Genomic DNA, 20,702 nt, shown 5'->3' on the forward strand with positions numbered 1-20,702 from the left:
AACCCGATTAAGCACAATCTCAGAACATAGACAACACAGCAATTCCACAGTCATACCACTTGTCGCCCCTGCTCACTCACCCTTAGGAACAACCTAGCATCCAGGACAAAACCCACTAGACACTCTTCCCATTCCAAAGCCCCCTCCATCAGTAGAAGGAACTAATTCCTTGCAGTCAGAACAGCCCGCACGAACACGCACCCACCCTATCTCCACCACACCAACATCAACACCCCTGACAACAAATCCTAGGAGTACTCCTCAACGCCAAATCCTTACCAGCCCATGCACTTGACATCGCAGACATCACATTGCATAAGCTTGACTTCCTAGCCATAACAGAATCCTGGCTCGACGCCACAGCTGGCCCAGTCCTCACTCGCCGTCCCAGACCCAGGCAAACCCAAGGGGAATGGAGTAATTAACCCAGGCAAACCCAAGGGGAATGGAGAAAACAACAAAAGACAAGAACTCCAACTGCAGGTACTTCAGACCGTCTTCTCAGAAAGTTTTGACTCGGATGGGATGTTCCTAAAAAGGAAATACAACTTAAAATGAATCAGTCTTCTGATCACTACTGACTACTCTCTATATAATATTTTCTACATTTACCTGTTGCCTAAGCTTGATTTGCCAATAGGCTGCTTCAAAAAGATGTATGTTGACTGTAGATACTGTTAGCGATATCTTCTATTTGTCTTTCTGCTCTCTTGATCTCTTGGTATCTGGTAATCTTTTTCTTTTAATAAAATATACCCAAAAATATTGTTGTTACTATGGTCTATTATACCTATTTGCACTAGGAATCATATACTCTATAAATGTGTGGGTAATTACCTTTTGTATTCTGAAGAATCTTTGTAAAATATTCAGCTGTTACATTTTTATACTCCAATTCCACATACAGAGTGCTATTCCAATAAATGTCTCTTGCTACCACAAGTATTTCTTCTGAATAAACTCTTAATTTATGAGGAAAACAATTGCTCGCAAAACGCTGTGTAATCGGGCTTCAAAACGCTGTCTTAAAATCGTTCTCTTCCGTTACGAGCAACGTATCAAAAATGAGAAAAACAATGAAAATCCAAAATGGCCGCGACGCACGCGCGACGTCGTTGGGTCCTTTCCTCTAAACCGTGCTTGCAAATCCACTGAAATACGCGATGCAAGCTCAAACAAAACGAACCTGAAGTTAGTTTAATATATATATTAAGAATTAAGGTTAAATGTTAAAAACACGACGATTCGAGCCGCGCGCCTTATTAGTATTAAAGATAAGATGAAATGTACACAAAAATGAATTGCTGAACCTTCATTAAAGATTCCTTGACTATTTCTTCTTAAATAATATAAAGGATTCTATTGTTTAAACAAAAAACGAAATGCTCAATTTCAAGTCTTTAAATAATTAACATTTCAAAATTATTTGAGTCTTCACTTAAAAATTCAGAAGTCCACTTAGCTTATCACTGTTCATGGAACTAGACTCTTCTCGGGCTCAGCAAACAGAATCTCACTGGAATTCTTCTGCAGACTTCTTCTTCTGTTACTTAACTACAATTACTACAATATAATTGGAACTCTCAAAAGGATACTACACTCCTTAAAAATGGAAACTTTAAATGAATTTAACTGGAGCTAACTAATATATTACCTACTCTGATGCATACTTTAATGAAAGGCAGTTGAGAATTGTTATTAACATTCTAATGACATCACAATGCTGCATGCCGCAATCCATTTACTACTTAGCTAGCCTCAAGAATACTTAGTCTGCTTGAGGCTAGCTAAGTACTGTTGTGAAAATGTTCCACCATCTTGGCTTGGGGGCATTTCATCTTTCTAATTGAAAGTTAGTTAAGGGAAATAGAACAAACTAAAAGAAATGCTCTATTCTCAAAACAGAATTTAGTTAATATTTCAACCACCTTCCCTTTCTAACTTTCCTGGAATGGTATATGACGTGCCCTATTCTCCTAAGAACCTTGTCAAAGTGAGGTACAAAATGTGAGAACCTGAGACAAACCCACCAGCGGTAAGGATCTGCACCAGACAAACAGCCAGCAGTGGTCCAATCGGGGACCACTGTGGGCTTCACTCAAACACACTCATTGCCACCAGCTAGTCCACCCACTTTGTGCCCACACATACATGTCTGCAGTAGCCTGCGAAAACGGCAGCTCTCTGGGCGGATGCATGACCATTAAATGGATTTCCTGACCTGGGAAGGCAGGAAGAAGGCCAAGAAACTATATGGCCAAAGAACAAGCAAATCGTGTGGCACACCCACTTTAGTGCACTAGCCACGTTTAATAGCCAAATGTGGTAAACGCAAATGTGCTCACTAAAAATACTGCAAAAACTGTCTGCTGCAACCAGCTTGTCTTTATGCACATGTAAAAGTAACCATAAATCCCCAGTGTAAAAGACATGGATGATACAATATTATCCCGACTGTACTGCATTGTAAGATGCTGTGTGGACTGTTAACCTTTTACCTGTTTAGGTAACTTGTTAAGACGAAAGGGAAACCTAGTTTCCCAGTACTGATAGTCTAAAGGACACTGTTTCCCCATGACGAACAAGCAAAAGGCCAGGGGATTTACGCTGAAGGTTTCTCTTCCCTGTAAAAGTCAGGACACGTTAAACAAACAAAACATTTGAGGGTCCATAGAATATGGAAGGAAAGTTGCTTAAGAGATCGTTCCTAATATTTTATCAATGCTGCCAAATATTAGAAGTGCTGTTACTCCAGGACGGTTAGTACTGGCTCATTTAAAGCACTGCCTGTATGCAGAAGGAATTGATGGTTCCCAGTGAGCGGGAGGTCACGTGACTAAAGCCACCCTTTACTCTGTTAAACCCTCTTGCGCTCTAGTGAGGTCCTCTGCGAGTGAGATTGGAGTACCTTTAAGCTATTTAGAATGCACAATGTTTGTGTCACTGTATCTACACGAGAGATACCAAATGACTTCAACTTTACAGTGTTCTATTGCAGGCCCTTTTCACAGCGACTACAGTGTATATAGGTATGCAGCACGTCTGCGAGAATGACTTGGTGGAAAGTAAAGCCAAATCTAGGTGGTGCCAATGTGTGGAGTGCCAATTGTAGCGCCCATTTTTGCCTGACCCGGAAGTGATCCACACCTGCATGACTAGTGGAACTCTCATGACAATGCTAGGACCCATGCATAGGATGTTTTGAGTTTGTTCATTTTGTGTGCTTTTTCTTTTTGTAAACTTGTATCCCTTCATGCCACTGATTGGTAGTAGATTTAAATGTTGCTCCATGAAACAATTTAATAGGGGCATGCTTCTGAAGTAATGAGGCTTCAATTTCGTTTTTAAAAAATAACACTGGCTACCTCATTGCTTAATGGTTTTTTGTCCTTTTCAGTTAATTACAGCATGTGCCATGCAGGCATTCCATGGGCTCTTCACTTCAAAGCCAAATCCCTCTGCATTGAGTCCTGAGCTGAACGCCCAAATCATTACGGTGAGTCTGAAAGAGAGCAGCAGAAACTTGCTGTTGCGTAGAATGCACACTGTTTTGCCTGATGTGGTATCCCCCTGTCCTCTTTTGCTGTATTTTAGATGTTTTGTATTTCCTCCCAGCTGGGCTTCACTCATTGTGTGCTGTGCTTTGAGACCTTTGGTCTCCCTTGGCAGGAGTACCCTAAAGGGTAACCCATAATATCTCGGAGGGTGCCCCCTCTGTTAATCATGTGACTAGGGGGATGGTAGCTTTTTTCTTTGTGTACAAAATGGCCCCAGTTGGTGGAAAACATTTACCTGGCCTAGGTCCTTTTTGCCATCTTCCTTAATCTCATAAAATGGAGTTTGTGTGTTTCTGTTAAGGATTTTCAGAAACTGACATTTGAGATGTTCCTGAGCGGCAAGCCTAGTTGATTAACATGGCAATTGACACTTGGACCTATCAAGGTAGTGTAGCAGAGTGTTGGGTAGATGTTCCTTCTTGAGTGAAATTCTCCCCACTTTGAGAGTGCCCCAGCATTTCTGCTTGACTACTGGATTTTTTTGACCAATTTTCGTGTGGGAACCTTTTTTTCACACCGACATTCTTTTACTCTGTACTTGTGAATCTTGTTTTAAATCTTATTTTGATACTTTTTAATGGAGTTAGGATTTCCTGTTTTCTGGCATCTCCATTTTACTATTGCAGCGCACAGCACTTTCTGTGCAGTGTTGCTGGAAGCTCCTTCTGCTTTCCATTTTTATTTTACCTGGGTTAACTATTACCAGGGTAAGGGGTACACACTTTTGTCCCTGTATTTTAGTTTCTGAGGTCTGCACACCCCACCTTTGTGTGGAGTGCCGAAGGGAAACATTGTCTCCTTTTTCTTATTGTTACAGTAACTTTTAGTTACTGTTAAAAGTTTACCTGACAGGCTGGTGGCAGTGTACCTTTTTGCATGACTTTTTGTGGATGTGTAACACAGGCTGCCTTCGCTGCTGTGGTGGGGGACACGGGGTCACCATTTGCCTAAAATGGTGGCTGTACTTGAAGCCCTATTCATGATGGCTTGTTCTTACTTGAGCCTTCTTCTACCTGCCTGTCTGGTGGATGTCTTGATTGGTCTTTTGTCTTTGGCAGGCTTGCCTTGGATCCCCTTGGCCCCCTTTCCTTTTCAGATCCCCCAGAGCGCCAGGAGACCACTCCGGTGGTGGTAGTGCATGGTACAAATATCCTCTAACATTCTGTGAGGCAAAAAACTTTGGGGTTATCTTTAGCGCCTCTTTTTCCTTGACTCCTCACATGTTGGACCTTTTCAAGAAGGCCCATTTTGAGTTTCACCTCTTTACAGGAATTCTATGTTTAATTCCTCAGACTGAATTTTTCGAGGGCCCTGGTCTTCTGTAGGCTGCACTACTGCTTCCCTTCAATGGCTGGTGGCAGTGATATATTTTACTAATTCGGTGCACCTTTACCGTGGGCTGTGTTCACAGGTGACGTAAAGGCACCTAAGGGTGCTCATTTTACCAAAATGGCCCAGTCTTCTTTTTTCGCCAATTTAGTGTTTCTTTTCTTGTTCCTACCCTTGACATCCAGGGTGGGAAGTTGCTTTGTGAGGCTTTTATCTTGGGCGGGACTCCCCTGGACGACCCGCCCAGGCTCCAGTCTGTCAGGCAGCAAGGGAGGAGTCCAAAACTCCACAACCCTTAGTCTTCCTCCTTGCCTGAATGGGGACAAATCCCAGTTGCGGGGTGGGGGGGACTGTCCTGATTGGGCAACCAGATTGCCCCTTGTTGTAAAATGCAGGGAGATAATGCAGAACTTGTGCTGTAATACCTGTTAAATACTCCGAACTTGGAAGCTGAGGACAAGTCGACCACTGGAACTGAAACCGAAGAGGAGGATGAAGGAAAAGCGTCTGACTATTTCCAGTGGCTGGAGATCCTGCTGTGTAACCTGAGCCTGTTGTAGCCCTTCGTTCCAATCTACCTGGGGACTCCGAAAACGACGACCCTGACCCAGAGGCTGGTTGGACCCACTAGACTCAAGAAGATCTGCCTTTTGAGCCATCCCACACTGTGCTGCGTCATTGCAGGGCTGCAATACCCCAATACCCTGGGATCTCGAGCCATTGTGCGGTGCATGGTCTTCCGAATCTCGTTGAAACTTCGTGGGCATCTTGGTCTATCTCCAGAGTCACGAATAGAGTCTGAAAAGTCCCCTCACCAGAGTGCTGTACCTTTGTAACGAAGATAATTCAACCGCGATATTCTGACTTCTGTGGTCCTTTAAAAAGGCGTCAAACCCAGAGCTGCATTCCGCCGCGAGGATAACCTTGCCTAGAGCCTTCTCCGTTTATCCTGGATGCAAAGTTCCTTCTGAGGTCCTGTTTCCTTGTCACCACGACAAGGAATCCACTGACTGGCTATTTGGCTGCAGATCCTGACGTTTTCCTGCTGCAAAATCTTCAATGCTGAGGTACTGTTGGCTTGGGTATGTACTTCGCTTAAGCCTCTTGCGATTCCTGTGACGTGCAAGGTATTTTACTGTGATTGGGATGCCTCTCACCCAGTTCACTGCTAGAATCCTGCTATGGTGTCTTCTGTGAAGCCACTCGACCCTCTAACTCATAAAAATACTCACCTGTTTGCCCAGTCTTCCTGAGGAAATCTGACTTTTGCTACTTAACCTATCCTGACACTTCCTGTTGGACACTAAACCCTAGTGACCCCCCCCCCCCTTCTGCCACGGAGAACACTAATGCTCCAAGAATAAGGGAAAGACTTTTAAGGGATTGGGCCTTTTGCCTAGAAAAGAGAATGTGTTTAAAAGTTACTTACTTGTAAAAGAGTTGGTTGGTAACTGTAACTCTGTGAGTGGACAGTAACCAAAGTCATTACTTATCTTAAATGTGTGCTGCACTATTCTCAAAAGTATGTTTAACATCTTTCTTTCCTTAGAAGCCGCTTTGCAATTCTAACAGAGTAGATGATGTTGGTATCGCTAGATTATTCCTTTTAGGATAATTGTATGAGTGTCCCCCAACTGGGTCTTGCTTCCCCGGACTAGCTGCTAGCCTGTCCAGAATAAGTCTAGATTAGGTTTTACCTCTAAAGTGTAACACTGGGTTTTGCTTTCCCTGTGCTGTTTTAGACAGAGACAGAGTCTTCGGTTCATACCTGCCCCAAGTTGCTGATAGCTCTGTGAAAAAGTATGTGGGTTTTACTTACCTTGAGTTAGCTGTGTGCCATCCAAAAATGTTACTGCTTATCTCAATAGCACTTGTAATTAAATATTAGGTTTTACTCACCTAGTATAGCTGTGTTATTACAAAAGTAGTTGTAGGTTTTTACTGTATCTAGAATAAGTGTTACACTATTCACAAAACATATACTGTCCAATTGACTGTTTTCTCACTGAGCGTCGCTGTACAACTGGTAGGGTCTACTACCCTTAAATTACTGAATGGAATCTGAAAGTAACCATTGGTTTTTACTCCCCAAGAATAGGCTTGACGTGTACTGAATGTGTATGAACATGTTTTGACTTCCCTAGAACTACTGTCGGGTCCTTCAAATAAGGTTTATGCTTTGGTCTGTGAACATGCAAGCATAGCATTGTTTTTAGATTTGTGATTACATATGTGTGATAGTACTTATTTACCCCAAGATTGATCTGGGCCTACTTGTATTTAAATAAATCATTTATTTTTACCTAGTGTTTGTGTTTCTTTGGACCATTTGTATTCCAATTTCGTGTGTACTGGTTCTACAGCCTTCTCTCCCTCCTAAGAAAGGCCTGACTGCCCTGTCTACGCTACCATGAACTCAGGTGGTACAGCCTGATACTAAGAGTGGAGTCTTGTACTGCCTCAGTTGAATAGTTTTACTAAGCCCTTAGTTGGACTTAGACTAATACCGTTGTATTACAGAAAGTTACCTAAAAGTAACTAATGGTTTTTACTCCCCATGAATAGGTGTGCCCTGCATTAAATGTGTAGGAAAAGGTTTGACTTACCTAGAAAGAATGTTAGTGTTCTGAATACGGTCTATGCTGTGGTCTGTGTATTTTAAAGCATAGTGTTTTTATAATGTTTTTATATGGTCTGTGATGATACTTATTTACCCAAGATTCACCTTGTTCTACTTATATTTAAATAAACCCTTTATTTTTACAATACATGGTGTTTTAGTGTTTCTTTGGACCATGTGTGTACTCTTTCTTTGTACTGATTCTGCAGCCCTCTCTCCCTCCTAAAATAAGCCTGGCTGCTCTGTATGCTACCATATATTCTGGTGGTATAGCCTTATACTAAGAGTGGAGTCTTGTCCTTTCTCAGTTGAATGGTTTTACTAAGCCCTTAGTTGGACTTCAGAAAACTGTCCTAACACTTGCGTGATGCACTCTGATAAAAAAACCTTCAAATGCCATTCAGGGTTCCGGCAGCTAAGTGCGTCCCACTTCTGGTTCGAGGTCAGGCGCTTCAGTGAGACTCTGCCTTCGAGCAGGAGCTGTGAAACAGTGGAGCGCTGCAGTCTTTTATATTCAAGTGTAGAGGGCATGCATTTCTTTTAACATAATATCTGTGACTTGCTTTAATGGTCCAACTTGGCTCCACTGAAAATGTTTCTTTTATTTTTCAGGCCTTGTACGATTACCTCCCCAGTGAGACTGACCTGCAGCCGTTGTTGGCATGGCTGGCAGTTATGGAAAAAGCTCATATCCACCTATCCAGGTAACACCGTAAGATCTGTTTGTAGGCCATGTCATTGTTCATTGTGCACCTCGATGACTTTTAGCATGCTAGTGAACAAAACCTATTTTATTCTTTTACTCAAACATTTAACCTAAGCCTAGATTTAGGTCTTCCAAACTAGTGTGGGAAACTGAAATGCCAACAGTGTTAAACTAGTAATGATAACAAAGGAACATGTTTTTTACTCTTGGCTTTTTTTCTCCAGTGAAGTCCCGGTGAAGCCCTACTGCTGGGGAGAATTCTCAGAAATGTGCTTACTCCCTTCTACCTTGGAGAACCCCAGCACTTTTGCTGGACTTTTAATCTTTATCCTGTAGAGTGAGACCTTTTTCTCAATCTCATGTATTTTTCTTTGAACTCTTTCACTCTAAAACCAAAGAAACACAAACTCCATAGGCATCATCTTTTACATTGTGTCACTCAGCACCTTCCGTGCAGTGGCACAGGGAATTCTTTCAGATTTCCCAAAGATTTAAAACCCTCTCTTGGTTAAACTACTGTTTCCAAGAGCAGTGAAGTGAAATTGACTTTACTTACATTTGTAACTTTCTAGACGCAGCACACATTATCTTACAATAGGGTGCTGGAGGGGTTACTTAGTACAGTTAATGGCTTGTGGAAGTGGTACTTTGTACTACCATTGTGTGTTTTTACTGCGGGCTGCAATTTCAGTCAAGCACACATGGATGCCCATTTTGTCAAAAAGGCCCATGTCGTCTTTTTTCACCATTTCTTGTTGGAAAGGTCCTTCTTGAGATGTACTTGGCGCGTCAAACCAGGTTTGGTCCCTTTGTTTGTTTTGTCTTTGGCAGGTTTTCCTGCTGAACCCCGCCTCTGGCTCCAGTTTGTCTGGCAGGGGCAGGAAGTGAGGGAGGTTCCCGAAACGCCCCGTGCTTAATCTCCTGGGTGACAGGAATGCACTCTTAGGTGATTGGCTGGCTGGCCTTGGAGGACAGCCACCCTGCTGTGACAGCTAGGCTGCAAATGAATGGGGGAAACCTGCATAAAAGGCAAAGTCTTTTGCTTGGAAGGCAGAGTCCACTGGATGAAGGAATCTGAAGAACTTGGAAGAGACACCTGCTGAAACTCTTGGACCGTTGGTTTGCCTGGTGAATCCCTGCTGCTGTGCTGAAGCTCTGAATTCACCTCGACCAGTGAAGCCCTGCAACGACACATTTTCCCCATGGGTTGGTGGGACCAATCAACCCCAAAGTGAACTCGTCTGGCCATCCTCTCTTGGAGCTGGCTATACTCCATTGCTGCTGCAGGAACCGATTGCCAGGGAGAGGAACACCAGAATCCAGTGTCTCGTTTTTAAGTTGGACCCGAGCTCCAAGAATATCCTCCGGACTCCCATGAAGCAGGACTGACCAAGCCTGAGCCACCTCAACAGAGTGCTGGACCCCAGATGCAAGGAAAGGCCAAGGCATCTGAGAACCACGGCGGTGCTATTTGCGAGAGGACGCGAGGAGCTGAAACCACAAAGTGCTGCTGATCTGGAGTTTGCCCATTGCTTCCGCTCACCTTCAATTCGTAGTGCAGGAGTCTCCAGACATCCTCCCTCTTGTCCCCATGACTGAGGCCCAGGAACACGGGATCTGCAGACCTACAACTGGAAAAGAAGCCAGGTGGGCTCAAGTTCTTCAAACCATATGTACTGTAAACTAAGTGGTTGCTTACCTCTTACTGTGTAGCCTTACTAGCTCTCAGTTGAGACTTGTCTTGGTTGCCCCTTTGCAGAGTTGCTTTCTGATTTGCCCCTAGCAAGCCTCCCCACTTGTGGCCCTTCAGTGATTTCATTTCTACAAACTTTTCTAAAAACATTGTGCAGACTTTTACTGACCTGCAAGAAGTACTTCAGCTCTCCTAGAATTTGCTCAAGCGCCATTGGCTGTCCTGGCTCCCTTATAGACTTTTCTTTCCTCTGACTTTGTGCTTTAATCTGTCCCTTCAAAAAGTCACTCATTCCATAACTTGTGTTGCTGGGAAAGGGTTAATTTACTTTGCATTGGGGGTCCAAAAATACTTATCAGTTTATGAATTATTTGTTAACCTTTGTTTTATTCCCATAACTAATCTTTTGCACCAACTCTGTATTGCTCTAAATGTATCAGTGATAAATCAATTCCACAGTGTCCTAGCTATTTAAGTCTCCTGAAGGTGTAGGAAGTGTCTGTGTGCCATCACCAATGGGTATCAACTGATTAGAGAAACTAAGTGTGTTTTGAGGTATATTTTAAAGTGTTACATGTTTTGCTCCCTTCTCAAGAAGGCTTATTTTTTTTATCAAGAAACCTTGGGTTTATTTCAATAATTGTCACGGTGAAACTGTTACAACCTTACAGCTCACATTGACCCCTCTTAAGATAAACCTGGTTGCTCACTCTACCAACTTGTGTAGTACATGCTTATACCAAAGGTTTGGTTAACTATTGCCAAGAGGACCAGGCTGGTGCAGGCTCCCAAATGGTACTGCATACAATCTTGATTACCATCTACCTTTCTGCCTGATCTCAAGGCCTTTGTGGGTGCTTCAACCCCTGGAACTGTGGGAACAGCCAGTCTCAACACATGCTCGGGGATCCATGCCTTCTAAGCCTTTTGAGGTGTCCCTAGACATAACCGGTGGACTGACCAGCTCTCGAAGCGATCTCGCTGCAAAAGTGAGTCATCGCCAGACAAGGACTGTAAAAAGTTGTATGCCCTGGGGAAGCTGGTTACAACTGCAGCAGCCTATTCCAGCACGATAGCCAACAACACTACATTGTTGGCGAGCTACTGCGATGTCCAGTGGGATCTGCTCCAGGAAGGCCTGCAAGAGGTCCCAGAACCAACACGTTCACGGCTGCTGGCGGTTGTGTCGGAAGGGAGACAGGTGAATCAAAAAATTCTTTAAAACACCCAGGATGCTGCAGAGACTGCTGCAGAGACTGCAGGGAGAACACTGGTCGATGGTACCTTATTTAAGAGGCACGCATGGTTGAAAAATGTCTGGTTCAAACCGGAAATGCAGGTGTTTCTCATTAACAAACCAGTAGAGGATTCTAACCTGTTTGGAAAGGCGGTTGATGAGGCACTAGAGACTGCGAAGAAGGAACATGAATCTCTGAAATCACTAAACCAGATAACTCCGACACTACCAGCAGCGAGGCCTCAAATCAGAAATGACTTACAGAGCCGGTTACCCTCCCATGCCTCCCTGGTCGGGGGACGGATAACCTCATTCTTCCACACATGGGAGGGAATTACCACAGACCAGTGGGTGCACGGGACTGTTACCCACGGTTACTGTATAGAGTTCAGCCGACCACCTCGATACCGACCCCCAAAGTCCAGGTGTCTGTCACCAGAACATCTGAAGATCCTACTGCAAGAGGTTGAGATCCTGCAAGAAAAGGGTGCGATCGAAGTCGTCCCTGTTCTACAGGTAAACTAGGGTATTTATTCAATGTACTTCCTTGTACCCAAAAAGGATATCCCCATGCGCCCTGTGCTAGATTTGCACCCAGCGAACAAATTTGTTAAGCTACAAAAGTTTTGACTGATAACGCTGCAAGAGTTAATCCCTCTGCTGACACAGGGATTACATGGCAACATTGGACAGGAAAGATGCATACTTTCATATTTCAATGTTGCCAGTGCACAGAAAATACCTAGGGTTCATGATATAGGTCAAACACTCAGTTCAAGGTCCTTCCCTTCAGCATTGCCTCAGCCCCAAGGGTATTTACAAAGGTGCTGGCAGTAGCGGCGGCTCACCTGTGCAGGCAATCCATCCCAGTTTTATCATCACCTTGATGACTGGCTAATAACAGGTGATTCGTACCGAACATGCCCATTGAACACCCATAAGATGGTGGTTCTACTCTTCAGTCTGGGTTTCTCAATAAACTAGAAAATCCAGCCTCGACCCGAGCCAAGTCAAAACATTTCTGGGTGCTCTAATTTGGACAGAAGACTGCCTTGTCTTCCCCGCCAATGAGAGGGTTCAAAACCTGCTGTTCCAGATCACGGACATTGGTACAATCTAGTGTTTGTCTCGCCAGCCCTCGTTCAGGGAGAACCTCTTGCAGTGGAAAACCTTCACCACCCCCGCAGTAGAAGCTACTCTCACCATGGACGCATATCTAACAGGGTGGGGGGGGGGTTTCCCCTCCTTCAGCAGATGGCGCACAGCGTTTAGTCCCCAGAAGGAGCATCCAACCACATAAACCTGTTGGAGTTGTTAGCAGTGTTCAAAGCACTGAAGGCCTTTCAGACGGTTAAAGGAGACGACAGTTCTAGTCCTCACGGACAGTACCACAGCCATGTATTACCTGAACAAGCAAGGGGATACACTCTCCAGGGCTGTCCAGACTGTCCCAAAACATAGGGAAGTGGGCTCTCAAACACAAGAATTTCCTCCTGTCTCCACATGTTCCAGGGGATCTCAGTCTTCTGGCAGAAGTACTCGGCAGAGACTTCCCACTAACCACAGATTACAAATGGCGACTACACGAAGACCTCGTCTCCAATGTTTTTGCAGAATGGGGCTTTCCAGAGATCGACCTGTTTGCAACTCTGGAGAACTCACAATGCCCTGATTACGCCTCCAGGTACCCTCGGAACCGGTCCAAGGGGAACGGTCTCTGGATAATATGGTCAGAGAAAATTTTTTACTCTCCAACCCGTGACTCACCCTACTCAACAAGATAGTGCACATTGTGCACCAGGAACCAGTCACAATGTTTCTGGTGGCCCCGCCAACCCTGGTTCTCCCATCTGATTGAGATGTCAATATCCCCTCCGATGAAATTACCTTGCCCATACAACATGCTATCGCAGGACCGAGGGGGGGGAACACTCATCCATGCCTGCAAACTCAACTTGGCGGACTGGCTCCTGAAGTCAGAGTTTGGGGACCTCCAACTTCCTCAGATGCATGGACACACTTAGGGAAGCAAGAAAGCCGAACACCAGACAACGTTACTCTAATAAATGGAAACGCTTTATCTGGTGTAATTCCAAGAGCATCAATCCCATAGATTGCTCACCAACCCATATTGTACTATTGTACTATACCTGACCCACCTACTGGACTCGGGTCTAGTCTTTAATTCCCCAAAGCTCCACTTAGCTGCACTTTCAGCATATACCACATCCCAGAAAAAGGTGTCATGGTCGAAGATCCCAGTAATCAAGGTTTTCATGAAAGTGTTTAAAAGAATTCATCCCCCTATTTCAAGCCCAGTTTCCGGATTGGTACCTAAATGTAGTATTCACTAGGCTAATGGGATCTCCCTTTGAACCTATGCATACGGCTAGCCTTAAAGCACCCACTTACAAAACTACCTTCCTAGTGGCAGTCACTTCAATAAGAAGAGTTGGTGAACTACAGGCCCTTTCAGTTAAAGACCCATTTGTCACTATCCACAAAGACAAGGTGGTTCTGCACACTCACCCACCGTTCGCGCCCAAATTCATTTCAAAGTTCCATGTGAACCAATCGATAGAACTGCCCACATTCTCCCAGAACCCCACTAAAGTGGCAGAAAGAACCCTGCACACACTTGGATGTGCGCACTGCAGTCGTATATTATCTGGAAAAGACTAAACCACTGAGGAAAACATACCAGTTTTTCGTTTCAGTAGCAGCTGATGGAGAAGGGGACCCTGTCTCTAAATCCGCCATCTCAAAGTGGATTGTCAATTGCATCACACTCTGCTATGCTCTTGCCAAGAGATCTGCCCTTCAAGCCTAGAGCACGCTCTACGTGGGGCACTGGAGCTTCCATAGCATTCATTGCAAATGTTCCTCTCAAGTTCATTTGCAAAGCGGCAATCTAGAGTTCTGTACACACACCTCTACAAAACACTGCTGCCTAGATACTGACTAGGTCTGATTCTCAGGTGGGACAAGCGGTACTAAGGCATCTCTTCACTACTGTTCTCGCATCCCATCACAAACTCCGGGTACCGCTCGGTAGTCTATGCACAGCAGCATGCGATTCTAAGCAGATTCGCAAGCATCAGAAGACATGCATTACTTACCGTAATAGCATTTCTGATGATTGTATATGCTTAGATTCACATGCTCCCACTCTTCCTCCCCGCTCAGATGTAAGGAACATTGACATCTTACTACTTTCTCGCTCTGTACTCACTCACGATAGTCCTAAGTTTCCCTCACGGCAGAAAAAATACAATCAGAGGGACCTCAACGCATCTGGGATATTGGGGTACACCTCACGTCATGGATAGTGTTACAGGCACGCCTAGGTTGACGTCACCTTTCAATCCTCAAAGACCAGATGCAATACTCCGTGATTACCACTAGATGTAGCACTATATGCACAGCATGTGAATCTAAGCAGATAAAATCAGAAATGCAGTAAGTAATACATGTCGTATACTGTTAAGGAGAATTCTCATTTCTGTGCTAATTCCCTTCAACCTTAGAGACCCCCAGCTCTTTTGCTGGACTTTAGGACTTAATATTCATCCTGGAGTGAGTAAGACCTTTTTTCTCACTCTCTCATATTTTGACCTGATTTAGATTGTCAGACTCCAAAAATAAAGAATATACAAAATTCATAGGTATCTATTTTTGTATTGGAACACACAGCACCTTCAGTGCAGTGCCACAAAGAACCCCCTTGGATTTCTCATAAGGTGTAAACCACTTCTCTTGTGTGAACTACTGTTCCCAAGAGTAGTAAAGTTAAATTGACTTTACTTACCTTTTTCTCTCTGTAGATCCAGCACACACCATCTTATGTGTATGTAGTGCTTGGGGGGTTACTTTGTAGCCCCTTTGTCTACTTACTCATGTACAAATGTTTATTACCCTCATACTTTTAATGACTGGTGGCAGTGGTTTAATTTTACTACCATTGTGCGTTTTTACCGCAGGCTAAATCCTCGGCTGCAGTATTGCAGCCATGGGTGCCCATTTTGGCAAAATGGCCCTGGTCGTCCGTTTTTTTTTTTTGCTAACTATTTTTGCTTGTGAGGTCTTTCTTGGGTTTTACTCTGCGCGCCAAACCAGGTTTAACCCTTTTGTTTGTTTTGTCTAGGATGGGCTTCAGTGCTGAAACCCGCCTCTGGCTCCAGTGTGTCTGGCATGGCAGGAAGCGAGGGAGGTGCCCGGAACTCCCTATCCTTGGTTAGCTGAATGCATCCAGTGCCGATTGGCTGGCTGTCTTTGCAGGACAGCTAAGCTATGCACGAATGGGAGAAACCTGCATAAAAGGCGAGGTCTCTTGAACGGAGGGCAGAGTCGACCACTGGAAGAAACATCTGACAAACTGGAAGAGGTGCTTGCTGTACCCTCCTGGACCATTGAACTGCCCAGTGAAGCCCTGCTGCAGTGCTGAAGCTCTAACTTTATATCGACTAGATAAGCCCGGAATGGACGACTTCCCTTGGGTTGGTGGGACCAACTAACCCAAAGACAGACTTTACTGGAAAACCTCTCCCTGCTGATTGTACTTCTTTGCTGCTGCTGGAACCGAATGCCAGGGGTCAGGGAAACCAGAATAGAATGCATCGTCTTTAAGCCGGACCAGAGCTCCAGGAACATTGTGAGGACTTTCCTGAAGCCGGGCGACCCAAGCCTGAGTCACCTAAGCAGGGTGCTGGACTCCAGAAGCGAGGGAAGCCCATCACGTGTCCAAGAACCGTGTGGTGCTATTGACCGGTAGCTGAAACTGTAAAGTGCTGCTGAATTGGAAAGAGTCTGTAGCTGCCGCCGACCTTCAAACCTCATGGCAGGAGTCCCCAGGCATCCTCCCTTTTGTCCCCACGACTGAGGCCCAGGATCTGCAGGTCTGCAACAGGATCAGAAGCCAGCTGGATCCTCTTCTTCCAACCTAAGGAAGTGTCTTGACTAAAGGGGTACTTGCCTCTTGTGTCTGTAGGTTGCTTGTTCTCACTGGAGACTTGCAGTAGCTGCTTTTTTCAGAGTTGATTCCAGCTCTGTGCTTCACAAGATTTACAGCTTGTGGCCCAACAGGGATTCTTTTTACTACAAACTCTCAAAAAAACATTGTGCAAGACTTTTGTGCCATCTAAAGTGCCTGAGCTCCATAGTCCTTGTTCAAATTGACTTTGGCTGTCCTGGCTCCTTGCAGACTCTTCTAACCCTTTGACTTTGGTTCTAATTGTCCCTCATAGGTGGTACATAAGTTTTTAAACTTTTATTGCTGGTAAAGATCTAATCTAGACTTCATTGGGAGATTGGAAAGTATTCCCGTGCTATGAGAATCTGATGGCCTGTTCCTTCCCTAAACTTTTCCTTAACCTCAGTATCTCAAACAGTGCTGTATTAATGCCAAACATTGTCCTAGCAATTGAAGTCCCCTCAGGGTGTAGGAAGTGTTTTGTTTGAATCATCCCAAAAGCGTATCTACTTGTTTAGCAAATCTGAGGAAGTGTTATGAAGTGTATTTTTATTGTTGCATATTGCCCTTTCTAAAGAAGGCTTATTTAAAACTGACAGTTAAATAATTATTTTACCAGGAAACCTTGATTATTATTTGTATACTTGTAATTGTGAATCTCGGTGTTACCTCGCTACAGCTCACATTTACCCTTCTTGAGATCAGTCTGGCTGCTCAGTCACTCTACCAACTTGTGTAGTACAGACCTATACCAAGAGGTAGCTTACCTATTACCAAGAGGACAAGGCTGGTGTAGTCTACCACAGGCTTACTACATCCAAGCTTGCCTAACACATACCAAAAGTTGTCAGAGGATAAAATTGGAAGACACTATGGAGTGTTCAAAATGACACCTCGTCTTAAAAATGTAGTCTCGGGGGTGTAGGGGGGGGGACAACTTGCTCGCCTTGGAAGCAAGATGACACGGAGCAACACAGGTTCGATTCCCCGGGTCTGCTCTTTGAAACCTCTGAGTATTAAGCATGTTATAAATAACCTATCATATACCCATGAAAAGAGTAAAATATTCTGTCAGTGTGGAGAAAGCTTCCACTCACTGAGGTGTGGGGAAAAGTAATCCACCAGTAAAGCAAACAGTTCTGGGGTTGACACGGGTCAGGAAGATTGATTATTGCTATGAAAATCTTACCTAACTGTAGGCTAACATTTTATATCCATAGTTTATTGTTCTTTTCTTCTGTCCTGGTTGATATTGAGAACTTACTGGATCCATACTTTTCAAATAATTATGATCCTGAGAAAGATTAATGTCTTTATAATTGTATTTATGTATTCTTTAGTTTCCCTAAAGAAGAAATATGTCCAAACATCTTTTATTTTTCTTTAAGTTTGCAGAAAGACTTGTGCCTGTCGCATTTGCCTCGTCTCTTTTCCACTACAATGAATTGTTTCCTTTCACCACACACGCAAGTCATATCTGCCTCTGCAAAGGCTCTGAAGGTAATCGTGTAATTCAAGTTCTATGTTCGACCGCCTTGCCCTTCCCTTAGTGTTTTGTTTGTCAATTTAGAGTCTATGCTTTCTTTTCCTTCAAAAACTGTTCCTAATCACTTGTCTGTATCTGCATGTGCTGACGGGACCTGTTTTCAAAATTGTCTGAAACTGAATTTGGTGCACAAGTGTGTACTTTACCCACTCAGTCTTTTTACAAAGGCAACTGACCTGTGTTGTACTGCCAGTCCTTCTCATGGACCCTTAGAGTGGTGCTGATGGTAGGCTAGTGGGGGGTACAAGAAAATGAATCGCCCCACAATTGTGCGCTCGTTGGCCTGTTATGTCTTAGTAAATGACTTGCTCCTTAAATTGTATATTTCCTTTTTGTCTGGTTATTTTTTTTATTACACTTGGAATATTGCATCATATCCCAAGAAAGCAGACGTTCAGTTGTGTTGTTACTTGGGGGATTTATATAGCGCACTGTACATCATTGGTATGATCTCAAAGCCCTGGTAGGTTGAATGAATGCCCTTGGGAACCACAGTTCTGCAGTAAAGACAGGTAGTGTTGTAGGGTTCGTGGGTGCACCAGTTGTGTGCAGCTGTTGTAATTGCCGGATGGTAGCTGCATCCTAGCGTTAGGTGTGGTGCTGAAGATATCAGTTTGATGTGTGCAGTCTGGTGGGTGGACACCCAGACTGGGTTCTGGCTGCATTAGGGTTGAAGGACGCTTATGTGAGTAATTAGGCCGGAATGTCATGGAATAGCTGCGTTTTATTAAGGTGATGAATTTATCAGGGGTGTGATAGTAAATAGTAGAGTAAGCGTTGTGATGTAATATGATAAGATGGTTCATCTTTGAAGCGCCCGAGACCAGGCACGTGAACAGGATGGCAGGGAACAGGGCGACACACTGACAGTGACTCGGGGCTGGGTTTACAACGATAGAAGGGGGGGCACACAGCTATATAGCAACAGCATGGGGAACAAGAAAGCAGGGTACAGTGCCACACATTGACACACAGTGACATGGGGCTGGGCTTACAGCGATACGAGGGGGACATAGGGGTATACATCAATACCATGAGGAACAGGAAAGCAGGTTTCACAGACATGTGCATGGTGGGCACACACAAACTAGAGGGTAGGGTAATTCCAGTAATTCCATTCCATCAATGCATTCATCCATTCCATCAATGCATTCATTCCATCCACCCATTCCGTCCTTTCATTCCATCCATTCACTCTCTTCCATCATGTCTGTTCAATCCATTCCATCCGTCAATTCCATATACATCCATTCCATCCGTCCATTCCACATACATACATACATACATCTATCCATCCATTCCACCCATTCCATAATACATTGGGATACATAGCGACATCATGAGGGCTGGGCTTACAGCGACAGGACGGGGGTGGCAGAGGGATACATATAGACATCAAGCGGGAAGGTACACACGAGCACAGCAGTGGATTCAGTGACATCATGGGGCCAGCGGGGAGGATAATACAGTGGGATATATAGTAACATCACCGGAACAGGAGGGGAGGGTACATGGCGACACACAGGCACAAAAGGGCATATAGTGATTGAGGGTTGGAGTTACAGCGACAGGATGGCAGAGGGATACATAGGGACATCCTGAACAGATGGCAGGGTACAAAGCGACACGGATACAGTGGGGCATGCAATGACATCACAAGGACTAGAGGGGATGGCAGTATAGAGGGAAACATGAAGGTGGGGGGGTAATACAGAGGAATATATAGTTACAACACCGGAACGGGAGGGTGGTTGACATTGCAAGGGCGAAGTAAGGGCACACAGCGACATCGCTGGGACGTGTAACAGGCTGGGGGCCTCATGTGGGTAGGATCTAAAGAGATCATTGTTCAGTGTTCCGGGATATGGTTGTTTATAGCCCAATCAGTGGGCGTATTCGTTAAAGACAAGGTTAGGAGTCCCATTGTGTATTTAGTTATTGGGTTGTTGGAAGTTCAGTCGCATCTTTAAGGTTGATGTTGGCATTATGGCAAGAGCCATGTTTTTAGTAATTTGCGGAATGTCATATAGTTGTGGGTGTGTTGGATGTGAAGTGGAAGCGAGTTCCACAGTCTGGGCCATTGTTGAGAAAGAGTATCCTCCGATCCTTACCGAGTTAGTGGTTGGAATCTCTAAAAGGAGGGGGTGCTTGATCTTGGGGTGCGGGGTGAGAGGTAAGGTTTCAGCTTATCTTGCAGGTATAACTGTCACACTCTGCCCTTTTTTTCTCACCTGTTTTTCTCGAGGTTGAGTCTTGTTTGGAGACTTTTCCTTCTTCCTGGTTGTTCTGGACTTGTACAGGTAAGGGTGCGTGTCCTCTGGGTCTGGGTCCAGTGTGAGGTCCGCTGTATGCCTCAGGAAGCTGGGTAAAGTTCAGTATCCAGGATGGAAGCACTATGGCGGATTCCAGGAAGGAACAGCGGCGCAGATTCAGAGTTCAGAACGAGCGGGAGACCCGCTAGCACGGGACCGCACACACGGTCCGGGATAAAGGAGGAAGGAGCCAAGAATTGCGAGAGCAGTTCTAAACAGGGGGCCAGCCTGGAAGGGAAGGATAGAAGAAGCTGGGAAGGAGCTGACGAAGGGAGCAGTAGCAATCGCTAGCAACACGGGACAGTAGCGTTGAGACGCGCAGAGCCGCGGGGGCGTGCCTATTTTCTAGAAGGCAGCACGTCCGACGGTAAGCGCTAGAGTAGCGCTCCTGTGCAGGCGGCCATGTTGGAAGGATGATTGTCCCAATGATGCAGTGCCTTATGGACCATGAAGTCCATAGGGGGCGAAAGTGGCGATTCATGACAGCAGTGGCCCGGTCTTGTGCACTGCACAATGAGTGATGCACAGGGTCTTGAAAGGGGCCCTTCGTCCGACTGGGAGCCAATGGAGGGTTCCGAGAGCTGGAGAGGTGTGGTCTCTTGAATCCCAGGCGAGGAGCAGTTTTGCAGCAGCGTTTTGCACTCTAGGGAGTTTATTAAGTTGGTATGCTGGGACCCCTAGGTATAGGGAAACACTTGTGTATAGGCGCGCTATAAATGCCATTTCTGATGCG

At 44.9% G+C, this 20,702-nt stretch overlaps 1 protein-coding gene across 1 annotated transcript in view; it reads left to right on the forward strand.

Moving 5' to 3' along the window:
• Positions 1–20,702, forward strand: part of RRP12 (ribosomal RNA processing 12 homolog) — a 1,372,062-nt gene that overhangs the window by 172,960 nt on the left and 1,178,400 nt on the right. Inside the window, exons 9-11 of the mRNA XM_069611582.1 lie at positions 3,398–3,496; positions 8,119–8,210; positions 17,500–17,611. Coding sequence (XP_069467683.1) covers positions 3,398–3,496; positions 8,119–8,210; positions 17,500–17,611 — 303 coding nt within the window. The remainder of the gene's footprint in view (positions 1–3,397; positions 3,497–8,118; positions 8,211–17,499; positions 17,612–20,702) is intronic.

This window comes from Ambystoma mexicanum, chromosome 8, assembly GCF_040938575.1.
Source record: "Ambystoma mexicanum isolate Mex_15411 chromosome 8, UKY_AmexF1_1, whole genome shotgun sequence".
NCBI classification, from domain to species: domain Eukaryota; kingdom Metazoa; phylum Chordata; class Amphibia; order Caudata; family Ambystomatidae; genus Ambystoma; species Ambystoma mexicanum.